This window comes from Pongo pygmaeus, chromosome 13, assembly GCF_028885625.2.
Source record: "Pongo pygmaeus isolate AG05252 chromosome 13, NHGRI_mPonPyg2-v2.0_pri, whole genome shotgun sequence".
Classification (NCBI taxonomy): domain Eukaryota; kingdom Metazoa; phylum Chordata; class Mammalia; order Primates; family Hominidae; genus Pongo; species Pongo pygmaeus.
This window is the reverse complement of record NC_072386.2, coordinates 127,241,352-127,255,888: the sequence shown is the minus strand read 5'-3', so window position 1 is coordinate 127,255,888 and position 14,537 is coordinate 127,241,352. Positions and strand designations below refer to the sequence as shown.

General features: G+C 58.4%; 1 protein-coding gene across 3 annotated transcripts in view; it reads left to right on the top strand.

The window, feature by feature from the left end:
- The window catches only part of NOTCH1 (notch receptor 1), a 52,459-nt gene extending 44,436 nt beyond the window's left edge, over nucleotides 1–8,023 (top strand). For all 3 annotated transcript variants that reach the window (XM_054501738.1, XM_063650061.1, XM_054501739.2), the window contains 7 exons: nucleotides 12–228; nucleotides 412–499; nucleotides 587–752; nucleotides 1,642–1,937; nucleotides 3,225–3,372; nucleotides 3,488–3,585; nucleotides 4,900–8,023. In XM_054501738.1, the coding sequence (XP_054357713.1) occupies nucleotides 12–228; nucleotides 412–499; nucleotides 587–752; nucleotides 1,642–1,937; nucleotides 3,225–3,372; nucleotides 3,488–3,585; nucleotides 4,900–6,390 (2,504 nt within the window). In that variant the 3' untranslated portion in view covers nucleotides 6,391–8,023. The remainder of the gene's footprint in view (nucleotides 1–11; nucleotides 229–411; nucleotides 500–586; nucleotides 753–1,641; nucleotides 1,938–3,224; nucleotides 3,373–3,487; nucleotides 3,586–4,899) is intronic.
- Nucleotides 8,024–14,537: the final 6,514 nt, after the last annotated feature.

Below are 14,537 nucleotides of genomic sequence, written 5' to 3'. Positions count from 1 at the left end.
GGTGCCCGCAGGTGAGACCGTGGAGCCGCCCCCGCCGGCGCAGCTGCACTTCATGTACGTGGCAGCGGCCGCCTTTGTGCTGCTGTTCTTCGTGGGCTGCGGGGTGCTGCTATCCCGCAAGCGCCGGCGGCAGCATGGCCAACTCTGGTTCCCTGAGGGCTTCAAAGTGTCCGAGGCCAGCAAGAAGAAACGGCGGGAACCCCTTGGCGAGGACTCCGTGGGCCTCAAGTGAGCGGACGCTGCCCCTGCTTCTGGGTCCCCGGGGGGAGGTGGGACCTGGCCGAGCATCCTCACGGGGAGTCTGCCCCTCCCGACCCAGGGCCCACCTCCCATGCCAGGCCCGGGCCACGGGCCTCTGGGGGCTTCCTAGGGAGCTCGCTCAGCCTCACTTCTCGACCCCTCACCCCCCAGGCCCCTGAAGAACGCCTCAGACGGTGCCCTCATGGACGACAACCAGAATGAGTGGGGGGACGAGGACCTGGAGACCAAGAAGTTCCGGGTGAGTCACGAGGCTCCCGGGCTCCTGGGCTCCCAGGCACCTGCCGCTGGGCTGCCCTGACAGGCTCTGCTCACTCCCCCTATGTAGTTCGAGGAGCCCGTGGTTCTGCCTGACCTGGACGACCAGACAGACCACCGGCAGTGGACTCAGCAGCACCTGGATGCTGCTGACCTGCGCATGTCTGCCATGGCCCCCACACCGCCCCAGGGTGAGGTTGACGCCGACTGCATGGACGTCAATGTCCGCGGGCCTGGTAAGGGTGCCAGCAGCCAGGACTTCCCTAGCCCCATGGCCCACCTGCCTCTCTCCCCTAAGCCCCGAGGCTGGGGTACAGTTGATACTCTGGAAACTTAGAATTGGGGGTGAGAGCTTTCATCATTGGGGTGCTTCCCATTCAGAGTAGATGGGGGGGATCCTGGAGTCCTCCTGTTCTTCCACCAACCCTTTCCTGGGGTGATACCGCAGGGCCACTCTGTCCCTGTAAATTACTCTTTTCTGAAACCTTCTTCTTGAGACATGGAAAGCGTTGATTTTCTTTTTCTTTTTTTTGTTTTTGAGACAGAGTCTCGCTCTGTCACCCAGGCTGGAGTGCAGTGGCACGATCTCGGCTCCCTGCAACCTCCACCTCTGGGGTTCAAGCAATTCTCCTGCCTCAGCCTCCCGAGTAGCTGGGACTACAGGCTCCTGCCACCACACCTGGCTAATTTTTTGTATTTTTAGTAGAGATGGGGTTTCACCATGTTGGCCAGGCTGGTCTCGAACTCCTGACCTCAGGTGATCCGCCCACCTCGGCCTCCCCCAGTGCTAGGATGACAGCGTGAGTCTCCACGTCCTGCCGAAGCATTAATTTTCTAACTGCATGTTTCTGGGGTCCTCTTTTTCCCGGGTGGATTTTGGGTGCCAGGTCTTGGGCAGGTCAGGAAGCAGTTGCCCGCCAGGAGTTTACTGCTGGATTCGGCTCTGTCCACTGAGCCGCCCAGGTGGACTTCAGCTGCCCCTTGGTGGCTGTGCGCGCAGGGCCACCAAGTGCTGGGTGGTGCATCCACACCGTGGCCCCTTGAGCTCGGGGCTGCTGGCCCCTCCCCCTGGGCTGCAGCTGGGGACCGGCCCTCCAGACTGAGCACCCGTCTCTGCCTCTGCAGATGGCTTCACCCCGCTCATGATCGCCTCCTGCAGCGGGGGCGGCCTGGAGACGGGCAACAGCGAGGAGGAGGAGGACGCGCCGGCTGTCATCTCCGACTTCATCTACCAGGGCGCCAGCCTGCACAACCAGACAGACCGCACGGGCGAGACCGCCTTGCACCTGGCCGCCCGCTACTCACGCTCTGATGCCGCCAAGCGCCTGCTGGAGGCCAGCGCAGACGCCAACATCCAGGACAACATGGGCCGCACCCCGCTGCATGCGGCTGTGTCTGCCGACGCACAAGGTGTCTTCCAGGTAGGCAGCGGCTGCCTGTGTGCCCACCTGCCCTCCTCAGGGCCGCCTGGTGGTCCAGGGCAGTGGCCAGGCTTACGTGGCCCTGGGAGCCTGACCCCGAGCACAGCTGAGTCCGGGACAATTGGCGCCTCCACCTGGGACCTTTGCAGTCAGCGAGGTGCGAAGGGGAGGGCGTCCGGCCCATCTGTGTTCTCCAGGGAAGCCAGGCAGAGGCGGGTCTGGCAGGAGGCCTGCGGGATCTGCTGAGTGAGGCAGCACCTCCCCACCCCCAGCAAGACAGGCTCCATCAGGGTTGTGGGCCTTGCTCAAGGTCCAGGTCCCACCGCTGCAGCCCCTTGCGGCCCCGCCCCTTCCTCAACCCTGGCTGCCGGCGTAGCCTGTGGCAGTGAGAAGAAGGGTTTAGAGGCTGCCGCTCGGTGCCTGCAGACCTAGGGCTCAGCTTGCCGGTGAGCTCGTGGCAAGAATGGATTTAGGGATTTGGATGCCTGGGTCTCCAGGGAATGTCCCTGGCAGGGGCTGCCTTTGCAGTCACCCCTGCTGTGAGTCCCCAGGCTCCAGGCAGCCCTGGAGCAAGTTCAGTTGGGCACAGCCCGGGGAGTTACCACAGAGCTTCTCGTTTCATGATTTCTTAGCTCAGGTGACACATTGTCATCTTGCAGAAATAAATGTAGGTGAGCAGAAAGAGCGTCGAAGGGAGCCCCATGCGGGTTTGGTGTGTGCCTCTCACCAGCCGCCTTCTTTGCACAGATGTGGAAGTTCCCAGGTGCTTTGCAGGAATCAGGCCAAGTTGCCTTTTGCACCCGCCAGTGAGCAGGGGCCATTCCTCCTGCCAGAGGCCGAGGCCAGGCTGCATTACAAGGGCTGCCCACCCCTCTCCGGGCAGAGGTAGACACTGTAGCTCGGTGGTTCTGAGACGGCTGTAGGGCCGTTAGCCCGGCTTCCTGAGTGCCAGCTGTAATCCCTGTTGGGGGCAGGGACTTGACCTCTCTGTTTTGTAGGTCATGGCAGCTAGGACCACAGTGAGGATTAAATGAGGCCACACGTGGTCACGATGGACCCCACTGTCCCCAAAGGGCCTGTCTGTGGTTAGCACAGCCCCTGCCCCCATCCCGGCCCCTCCTCAGGGGCAGCCCCATGGCGTTTCGTCTTGCCCGGCCGTGCAGATCTCAGGAGGGTCTCGTCTGTGTCCGGAAGACAGTGGGGCTTCCCGTCCAGGCATTCGTTCTGGGCAGGAGGCATCGGTGCACGTCTGCCCAGCACCCGCCTGAGCCTCTCCCTGTTGCCCAGATCCTGATCCGGAACCGAGCCACAGACCTGGATGCCCGCATGCATGACGGCACGACGCCGCTGATCCTGGCTGCCCGCCTGGCCGTGGAGGGCATGCTGGAGGACCTCATCAACTCACATGCCGACGTCAACGCCGTAGATGACCTGGGTGAGCCCACGGGGGCAGGGCTGCACTGTCGTGGGGCGGGACCACCACAGGGACGGGTGGGACTGGGTTGCCTCCAGCTGGTCTCCAACCTACCCCATCTGCTTCTTTCACGCAGGCAAGTCCGCCCTGCACTGGGCCGCCGCCGTGAACAATGTGGATGCCGCAGTTGTGCTCCTGAAGAACGGGGCTAACAAAGACATGCAGAACAACAAGGTGAGCGCGAGGCTGGGATGCCAGGGGAGACGTGAGGGCTGAATCCACAGAGAAGTGAGGGCCAAACCCACGGGGCGCAGGGACACAAGGGCCTGACCCACAGGGTCTCGAGGGTCGCTGGGCCCGCATGCAGGCCCCACCCGCATGGTGCTGGGCACCTCGTTAGTGCTCCTGCCCCCCTTCAGCCCCTGTTTATGGAGCCCTTCCAAGTGCAGGTCCAGCTGTCAGGACACGGCGGCTCGCCCCACAGACCGAGCCCTACCCTCCTGGGTGGCAGTCATGGCGGGGCATACAGCCTGGCGTGGGGGAATGCTGCTGCTGCCGCTGCTCTGTCACCATCACCTGGACCTCACCTTCTGTCCCCAGCTGTCACCAGGCGGGGGTGGGGATGGGAATGTGGTGACGCAGGTGGTGCAGATTGAGCCAGAGCATGCGGGGCGGGGCCTCTTGGTGTATTCACTAAGGCCAAGGACCTCAAGGCTCAGAGGAAGAAGTCCCAGAACTTTATCCAAGGGGAGCCGCCTCCAGCCCTCATCCTGGCCCTGCAGCTCCTGGGCGAGCTGCTGACCTCAACAGCTGCTGTTGGGTTCCCCTGGGTGCTCAGGGCACAGGTGCAGACACCCCCACCTCCCTGCCGCCAGAACCCCCACCCCCGCCCCGACTCCTGCTGCCCCCTTGGCATGTCAGGCTAAGGCGTCTCTCCCTCCTGGGTGAGGGCACACAGCGGGCCTGGGCACCGGGGCATGTTGGGGCAGGCGCTCCCCAGTCCATGGCAGCATGGCCCCACAGAGACTGGGCCTCAGAGGGCATCAAGGCCTGGGAAGCCCCTTCCCACTCCCACACAGCAGCCTCACCCAAACCTGCGATGTGTCCACCACACAGAGGAGACCCCAGGAAGGAGCTTGGTGGCCGTCCAGATGATGAGCTCCCTCCCTGGTGCCCTCGCCGGTGCCTCTGAACTGCTCCGGGAATTTCCTTTTGTGCCTTATTGGGGGCAGGGAAGAGGGCCTGCAGTTGGTTAGATTTTCAGTGGGGTCTGTGACCCCCCATAGAGGTGGAGCCCTGCTGATCTAGGGTAGAGGACTGCACAGACCCCCACTCTGGGTGGGTTTCAGAAGATGTATCAAAGCCTTAACATTTAACAAGAGTCAGGCTGGGTGGTTGCAGGACACTGGGGCGGGGTCCTGAGGAGCAGCCTGCCTCCCCCCACCCCACGGAGGAGGTTGTACTGCTGCTTCCCCTGGTATGGAGCCTTAGGGAGGGTCCCCACGCCTGGCCTGGCCTCCCTCACCGGCCCCCGCCCTCATCCCCCAGGAGGAGACACCCCTGTTTCTGGCCGCCCGGGAGGGCAGCTACGAGACCGCCAAGGTGCTGCTGGACCACTTTGCCAACCGGGACATCACGGATCATATGGACCGCCTGCCACGCGACATCGCACAGGAGCGCATGCACCATGACATCGTGAGGCTGCTGGACGAGTACAACCTGGTGCGCAGCCCACAGCTGCACGGAGCCCCGCTGGGGGGCACGCCCACCCTGTCACCCCCGCTCTGCTCGCCCAACGGCTACCTGGGCAGCCTCAAGCCCAGTGTGCAGGGCAAGAAGGTCCGCAAGCCCAGCAGCAAAGGCCTGGCCTGTGGAAGCAAGGAGGCCAAGGACCTCAAGGCACGGAGGAAGAAGTCCCAGGACGGCAAAGGCTGCCTGCTGGACAGCTCCGGCATGCTCTCGCCCGTGGACTCCCTGGAGTCACCCCATGGCTACCTGTCAGACGTGGCCTCGCCGCCACTGCTGCCCTCCCCATTCCAGCAGTCTCCGTCCGTGCCCCTCAACCACCTGCCTGGTATGCCCGACACCCACCTGGGCATCGGGCACCTGAACGTGGCGGCCAAGCCCGAGATGGCGGCGCTGGGTGGGGGCGGCCGGCTGGCCTTCGAGACCGGCCCCCCTCGTCTCTCTCACCTGCCTGTGGCCTCCGGCACCAGCACCGTCCTGGGCTCCGGCAGCGGAGGGGCCCTGAATTTCACTGTGGGCGGGTCCACCAGTTTGAATGGTCAATGCGAGTGGCTGTCCCGGCTGCAGAGTGGCATGGTGCCGAACCAATACAACCCTATGCGGGGGAGCGTGGCACCAGGCCCCCTGAGCACGCAGGCCCCCTCCCTGCAGCATGGCATGGTGGGTCCGCTGCACAGTAGCCTTGCTGCCAGCGCCCTGTCCCAGATGATGAGCTACCAGGGCCTGCCCAGCACCCGGCTGGCCACCCAGCCTCACCTGGTGCAGACCCAGCAGGTGCAGCCACAAAACTTACAGATGCAGCAGCAGAACCTGCAGCCACCAAACATCCAGCAGCAGCAAAGCCTGCAGCCGCCACCACCACCACCACAGCCACACCTTGGCGTGAGCTCAGCAGCCAGCGGCCACCTGAGCCGGAGCTTCCTGGGTGGAGAGCCGAGCCAGGCAGACGTGCAGCCACTGGGCCCCAGCAGCCTGGCGGTGCACACTATTCTGCCCCAGGAGAGCCCCGCCCTGCCCACGTCGCTGCCATCCTCGCTGGTCCCACCCGTAACCGCAGCCCAGTTCCTGACGCCCCCCTCGCAGCACAGCTACTCCTCCTCGCCTGTGGACAACACCCCCAGCCACCAGCTACAGGTGCCTGAGCACCCCTTCCTCACCCCGTCCCCTGAGTCCCCTGACCAGTGGTCCAGCTCGTCCCCGCATTCCAACGTCTCCGACTGGTCCGAGGGCGTCTCCAGCCCTCCCACCAGCATGCAGTCCCAGATCGCCCGCATTCCGGAGGCCTTCAAGTAAGCGGCGTGCCCCACGAGACCCCGGCTTCCTTTCCCAAGCCTTCGGGCGTCTGTGTGCGCTCTGTGGATGCCAGGGCCGACCAGAGGAGCCTTTTTAAAAACACGTGTTTTTATACAAAATAACAAGGATTTTAAATTTTTTTAGTATTTATTTATGTACTTTTATTTTACACAGAAACACTGCCTTTTTATTTATATGTACTGTTTTATCTGGCTCCAGGTAGAAACTTTTATCTGTTCTAAGAAAACAAGCAAGTTCTGAGAGCCAGGATTTTCCTACTTAGGATGAAAAGATTCTTCTGTGTTTATAAAATATAAACAAAGATTCATGATTTATAAATACCATTTATTTATTGATTCCTTTTTTCAAAATCCAAAAAGAAATGATGTTGGAGGAGGGAAGTTGAACGAGCATAGTCCAAAAAGCTCCTGGGGCGTCCAGGCTGTGCCCTTTCCCCGACGCCCACCCAACCCCAAGCCAGCCCGGCCGCTCCACCAGCATCACCTGCCTGTTAGGAGAAGCTGCATCCAGAGGCAAACGGAGGCAAAGTCGGCACACCTTCGGCACTCGGATTAATTTGCATCTAAAATAGGAAACTTAAGTAAAAGCATATGGGTTAGACGTTGCGATGTGTTTTTAAATGGTTTTTTGCAAGCATGCTTGTGAAAATGTGTTCTTGGAGTGTGTATGCCAAGAGTGCACCCATGGTACCAATCATGAATCTTTGTTTCAGGTTCAGTATTACGTAGTTGTTCGTTGGTTATACAAGTTCTTGGTCCCTCCAGAACCAGCCCAGCCCCCTCCCATTCTTGAAATGTAGGCATCGTGCATGTCAAACATGAGATGTGTGGACTGTGGCACTTGCCTGGGTCACACACGGAGGCATCCTACCCTTTTCTGAGGAAAGACACTGCCTGGGCTGACCCCGGTGGCGGCCCCAGCATCTCAGCCTGCACGGCGTCCCCCAGGTTCCGAAGAAGATGCGCCAGCAACGCAGCCTGGGCCCCAGCTCGTGGGACCCGACTCCCCGTGGGCTCCCGTGTTTTGTAGGAGACTTGCCAGAGCCAGGCACATCGAGCTGTGCAACACCGCGGGCTGCGTCCTTTGGTCCTATCCCCGCAGCCCTGGCAGGGGGCACGCGGTCAGGCAGGGGCTGGGGGGAGGCGGGGGCTGCCCTTGGGCTACCCCTCCTAGTTTGGGAGGAGCAGACTCTTGCAATACCAAGTATAGCCTATGGCAGAAAAAATGTCTGTAAATATGTTTTTAAAGGTGGATTTTGTTTAAAAAATCTTAATGAATGAGTCTGTTGTGTGTCATGCCTATGAGGGACGTCAGACTCGGCTCAGCTCGGGGAGCCTTAGCCGCCCATGCACTGGGGACGCTCCGCTGCCGTGCGGCCTGCGCTCCTCAGGGCAACCTCCCCCGGCTCTATGGGGGCCGTGTGGTGCCATCCCCAGGGGGCATGACCAGATGCGTCCCAAGATGTTGATTTTTACTGTGTTTTATAAAATAGAGTGTAGTTTACAGAAAAAGACAACTTTAAAAAAAGTGATCTACATGAGGAACTGTAGATGATGTATTTTTTTCATCTTTTTTGTTAACCGATTTGCAATAAAAATGATACTGATGGTGATCCGGCTTCCACTCCCCTCTGCTCTGGCCTTTGGCTCCCTTTCTGGGAGGGAGGCAGGGCTGCTATGCTCTGAGGGAGCCAGGAGTCGAGGGCCCCTTCTGCTGGGAGAGTGACGGTGAAGCTGCCTAGTCCTGGCCCACGGGGGTGCGGGGACCATGCTGCCTCCAGGGACTCCGTGGTGTCCGCAGCCTGCCTGGTCCAGGCCCTTTATAGGGAGATGGACACACAGCAGCGAGGGGGTTGCAGCCCTATGGGAGGTGGGGCTCGTGCCTGGGGTGACACGGCTCCCAGGATACCCACGCATGAGTCTGGCCCTCCTGGCAGCTCCGGGCTCTTCTCCTCTCAGCCTCGGAGGGATGAAGGTCCCACCCAGCCATCCTGGGGACAGCCCCTCAGGGAGCTCTGCAGCAGGCAGGGGGCTGCATAGGGAGGGCCTTGAGGCAGTGGCATGACCCCTCTATGGGCTGGAGACAACAGGGAGGACTCTGGCCCCTATAGGAGGGCAAAGGGAGCTGTCGAAGCTTCTGAGCAGGGCAGCATGGGGCATGGCAGAGTCTGGAAAGTTCTGTGATCCTAAGGGACTGGCTGAGCGAGGCAGAAGCGGCCTGGTCCTGGGGCCCTGCCCCTGAGTAGAGCTGCCAGCCTCACACAAGGGTGGGCCCCTTCTCTCCCCACTGCCTGGGCCTCTGCCTAGCCCCAGACCTTCAGCGCAGGCCAGTGGCTTCAAACCAGAGCAGTGGGGAGTCTGAGGTCCCTCTCTGGATTGCAAAGCACTGCCTGCCCTAGGCCCAACCTCTCCAAGGAGGGATGTGAGCCCAAGGCCTCCACTATGGCTGGGGGCTGCGTCTGCCAGCCAGTGCTGGGCGCCAGGACCAGGAGGGGCCACGGTGGAACTGCAGCGAGTGGCCTGACTCTTGTCTTCAAAGGGGATGACCCAGCCGGAGTCCTGCCCATAAAACTCCCAGCACCCTGAAATTCCACTCCTGGGGGTCTGCCCGAAAGAAGTGAAAACAGGGACTCAAACAAACGCACGTGGCCACTCGCTGTCCCGGCATCACTCAGTACAGCCACAGACGGCCTGAGTGTCCACTGCCAACGACAGGTCAGCAAAACCGTCTGCTGTGACGGTGAACCTTAGTGTCAGCTTGGCCGGGCCATTTCGCCAAATGGAATGTGTCTCCGAGGTGTTCTGGATGAGGTTCGCATTTGCATCCACAGCCCGGGTAAGGCGGTCCGCCCTCCCCAGTGTGGGTGGGCCCCGTGCGGTCCACTGAGGCCCGGGGAGAATAGGCCAAGTGCGAGGGGTCCTCCCCCCCGATCGTTTGCACTGGACATTGGTCTTTTCCTGCCTTCAGACTTGAACTGAAAACGTGGCTCTTCCTGGGCCTGGAGCCCACCGGCCTTCGGACTCGCAATGCCGTCAGGCCTCCTGCCTGCAACTGCAGACCCTGGGACCTGCAGGCCTCGAGGTCGTGTGGCCAATTCCCTGCAATAACCTCTCCAGAAGCACGTCTTATGGGCTCCGCTTCCCGGGAAGAACCCTGACGAATGCGCACAAGGGAATATGATTCCACTGTAGAAAAGGAGGCGCTGACACTCACCATGCGGGACAAGCCTTGGAAGCACCATGCTCAGTGAAGGGTGCCAGCCGCAAAGGGCTGCAGGTGCAATGACTCCATTTCTATGGGGTGCCTGTGGTCACCGAACCCATGGAGACAGAAAGTAGATTGATGGTTCCCAGAGCCGGGGGGAGGAGGAAAGGAGAGTGGCTGCTAAACGGCCTGGGGTTTTTTTTGTCATGTTTTGTTTTGTTTTTATACTTTAAGTTTTAGTTTATTGCGGCACTATTCACAATAGCAAAGACTTGGAACCAACCCAAATGTCCAACAATGATAGACTAGATTAAGAAAATGTGGCACATATACACCATGGAATACTATGCAGCCATAAAAAATGATGAGTTCATGTCCTTTGTAGGGACATGGATGAAGACGGTTCGGGGTTTTACTTTGGAGTGACACAAATGTTCTGGACCCAGGGACAGGTGGTGCGTGCACAGCCCTTCGAATTCACTAAATGCCAATAACAGGGACACTTTTTTTTTTTTTTTGAGACGGAGTCTCGCTCTGTCACCCAGGCTGGAATGTGGTGGCATGATCTTGGCTCACTGCAACCTCCGCCTCTGTGTTCAAGTGATTCTCCTGCCTCAGCCTCCAAAGTAACTGGGATTACAGGCCCCTACCACCACACCTGGCTAATTTTTTTTGTATTTTTAGTAGAGATTGGGTTTCACCATGTTGGCCAGGCTGGTTTCAAACTCCTGATCTCAAGTGATCCACCCACCTCGGCCTCTTAAAGTGCTGAGGTTACAGGCGTGAGCCACTGCGCCTGGCCTAACTTGTACACTTTAAAGTGGTTAATTTTAGGTTCTGCGAATCTCACCTCAATATCTTATTTTTTTTAATTAAAAAAAGTTTTTGAGACAGGGTCTTGCTCTGTCACCCAGGCTGGAGTGCCGTGGTGCAATGATAGCTTATTGCAGCCTCAACCTCCTGGGTTCAGGTGATCCTCCCACCTTGGTGTCTCCAGCAGCAGGATTACAGGTGCACACCACCTCACCCACCCAAAATTTTTGTTATTTTTTGCAGAGATGGGGGTCTCACTTTTTTGCCCAGGTTGGTCTCGAACTCCTGAGCTCATGCAGTCCTCTCCTCACCTTGGCCTCCCAGAGTGCTGGGATTACAGGTGTGGGCCACTGTGCCTGGCCACACATGCAACTTTAAATATTTCAGTAGCCACATTAAAAAGGTAAAAAGAAACAGGCAAAGTTTTTGTTAATACTACAGCTTAGTTAATCCAATATATCAAAAATATTATTTCAACACAACATAAAAAGTGAATGAGTTTTTTTGTTGTTTTTTGTTTTTTGAGACGGAGTCTCCCTCTGTCACCCAGGCTGGAGTGCAGTGGCGCGATCTCGGCTCACTGCAACCTCCGCCTCCCGGGTTCAAGTGATTCTTCTGCCTCAGCCTCCCGAGTAGCTGGGATTATAGGCACCTGCCACCATGCCCAGCTAATTTTTGTATTTTTAGTAGAGACGGGGTTTCACCATGTTGGCCAGGCTGGTCTTGATCTCTTGACCTTGTGATCGGCCCACCTCGGCCTCCCAAAGTGCTGGGATTATAGGCGTGAGCCACCGCGCCCGGCTGTGAATGAGATGTTTTATATTCTTTTTGTTTGTTTGTTTTTGGTACTGTGTCTTTGAAACCCAGGGTGTACAGTACACTCACAGCACACTGGATTGGGCCTGGCCACACTTTAAAAGGTGTTCAATATCTCCAGGAGGCTCATGTGCAGATTCAGACTCTTCAGCAGGATGCCAAAGGGGCTCCAGACAGCTCCACCCAGCACAAGAAAACACCAAGTGTATCTTCAGCCTGGTGACTCATTCCACGCCGCTGCCGGCGTGAACCCCAAGTATGGCGCTGCGTCCCTCTGGCTAGAGCAAAGGAGGGTCCTGAGAGCCCGGAGGCACCAACTCATCAGGGCCCACAAATCAGGCTCCCAGCAGGCAGGGCTGCCTCCACCCAAGAGGGAAACACGGTGCTGTGGCCCCCGTCCAAGAGGGAAGCACGGTGCCGTAGCCCCCCGGGCTGCTCCAGGGATCGACAGGCCTGTGCTGGCTTCATCCCAAAAGTCTCACTTGCAAAGGGTGCCCGTGGGGCTCGACTGCATGCTCAGCGGCGGACTGATTTCGTTCTGTGTGGCTCCTTATCTCATCGTGGACCCAAATCCACCAACCACACATGAGGAGCTCTGCTGGAGGGGCAGTGCTGGGCAGAGGCAGACAAGGGGGAGCGTCACGCGGCTGCTTCCCGCATGAGTATCCACCAGCAGCAGTTCCCGGTGGGACACCGACGTATTCGTCTGCAAAAGTAAAAGTGTTTCAAAACGAAACCTAAACAGTGTGGTCCAGCTTGGTCCCGGTGCGTTGAAAGTGCTGGCGTTGGCCGGGCGTGGTGGCTCACACCTGTAATTCCAGCACTTTGGGGGGCCGAGGCGGGCGGATCACAAGGTCAGGAGATTGACACCATCCTGGCTAACACGGTGAAACCCCGTCTCTACTAAAAAATACAAAAAATTAGCCAGGCGTGGTGGCGGGTGCCTGTAGTCCTAGCTACTCGGGAGGCTGAGGCAGGAGAATGGCATGAGCCCGGGAGGTGGAGCTTGCAGTGAGCCGAGATCGCGCCAGTGCACTCCAGCCTGGGCGACAGAGCAAGACTCTGTCTCACAAAAAAAAAAAAAAAAAAAAAAAAAGGGCTTTGCAGATGAAGACGCAGGGTCAGTGAGCGAGCAAGCTTTGGGAACGGCTGTTCTTCAATCTGCATCTTGAAGGTTGCTGGGTGGCGCCTCACTCACCTGCCTCGACGTGACTCCCGATCTGGCTGCTTTGTGTCTTTGCTTTCCACCTGGCGGCTGCTGTCCTGGCTGTTGCTGCACCTCAGTGTCCTCGTGGGTCAAGTGGGGACCTGGGTGCTGGCCCTGGGCCTGCGATGGTGAGCTGCTGGTGCACACTGGGCACGTGGTGAGGGCTCAGAAAGGGAACAGCTCTTGTTATCGTTACGAGGTTTTCAATCGCGTTCTTTGTTCTCCACGTGCATGCCGTGTTGGCACAGTTAAGCCTGGCGGCCCCTGCAGCAGGTGTCCTAACCATCTACATTTTAAGATGGACAAGCCTAGGCTCATGGAGGTTGCAGGACTGAGCTGCGAAGCTTTATTCATGCCCAACACGACAGGCGCCGGGTGCCCAGGGCCTCAGGTGGGTTTCCGGTGTTCTTCACACAACCTTGAACTTGTGGCCCATCCCTGGACCTCACAGCACAGGACACACTCTCAGTGTTTGTTAGGAATCTATAATTTTCTGCAGAGGCATGCGTGATATTTGCTGTGGCTTTTGGTATATCTTCCACTCTATTGCATGGGATTTTCTGGTGAAAATGTGCCCTGGGTCCACACAAACGTGCACGTTCTACCACAGCCTTTGTCGTTCTGTTTGGCATTTCTCCATTTAATAAAATGAACCTTAGAAAAGTTATAACTACGGCCAGGCATGGTGGCTCACATCTGTCATCCCAGCACTCCGGGAGGCCGAGGCGAGAGGATCACCTGTGGTCAGGAGTTCGAGACCAGCCTGGCCAACATGGTGAAACCCCCTCCTCTCCACTAAAAATACAAAAATTAGCTGGGCGCCATGGTGGGCACCTAGAATCTCAGCTACTTTGGCGGCTGAGGCAGGAGAATTGCCTGAATTCAGAAGGAGGAAGTTGCAGTGAGCTGAGATTGCACCACTGCACTCCAGCCTGGGGGATACAGTGAAACTCGGTCTCAAGAAAAAAGAAAAGTGTATAACTTTACTTTTTTTTCCTTTTGTGGAGATGGAATCTTGCTATGTTGCCCAGGCTGGTCTCAAACCCCTAGGTTCAAGTGATCCTCCCACCTTCGCCTCCCAAAATGCTGAGACGACAGATGGGAACCACCTCACCTGGCAAGCATGCAACTGTTACTTTGGCCGACTCAGAGGCGGCTCTCTGCCTCCTCCTGGTGGCACTGCTCTGCCAGCGCCCCACAGGTCCTCCCAAGTGACCACAGGGCAGAAATGGCCCTCACCCCACGCCCAGGGCCATCCCCTGCGATAGTGCTATTATCCTGTTTTACACATGAGGAAGCTGGGGCTCAAAGAGGTTAGGCGACTTAGCCAAGTTCACCCATTCACTGAGCCAGGGCTATGTGATTCCCGGTCCGTGTCAAACCACGAGGAGTCACCTGCCCTCAGAGGAGCAGGAAGGCCTGTAGAGTTGATGCCATCCAGCCTGGTGACTTTTCAGACAGGGAGACGGCTGCTCAGAGGGGAGAAGGGGGTTGTTGGGCCACTTTGCCAGGAGTCAATACCGTGGCCAGCCTGGCATCAGATACTTTGCCAGGAGTTAATGCCACGACCGCCCTGGCATCGAATACTGGAGCTCTTCCCAGCTCCACCCGAGCCCTTTTCTCTTCCCTATCCACAGTCCCCAGGCCACCAAGTCCATGCCCATCACTTAAATCATCACTCAACGCTCAGGACTGTCTCCTGCCTGCCGTGTGTGAACCCCGTGCTGTGCTAGGATTGTGCCCTCGGGGACTCTCCCGAGTTCTTGGGGACTCTCCCGGGTTCAGCACCTCTTTCTCCTAGGCCACCGAAGGCTGCCTCCTGGGCCCTGGCTCTCCCTAGTCCCTAGCTCTAACCCTAACCTGGAGAGCCTTTGGGTCCCAAACTGGTTGCATCGCTCCTGGCTGAAAAGCCTCTGGAAACTTCCCATATTTCCAGACATCACCTGCAAGTCTCTTAGCAAGGTCTACAGAGTCCACACCAGCCCACGCCCACTGGCCCCTCGCCCCACAGAAGCCTCATGTGGACTGTTCACTTCATCCAGAAATGCTCCTTCTCCTCCTGCCCGTCCCCAGCAGACACTGCACG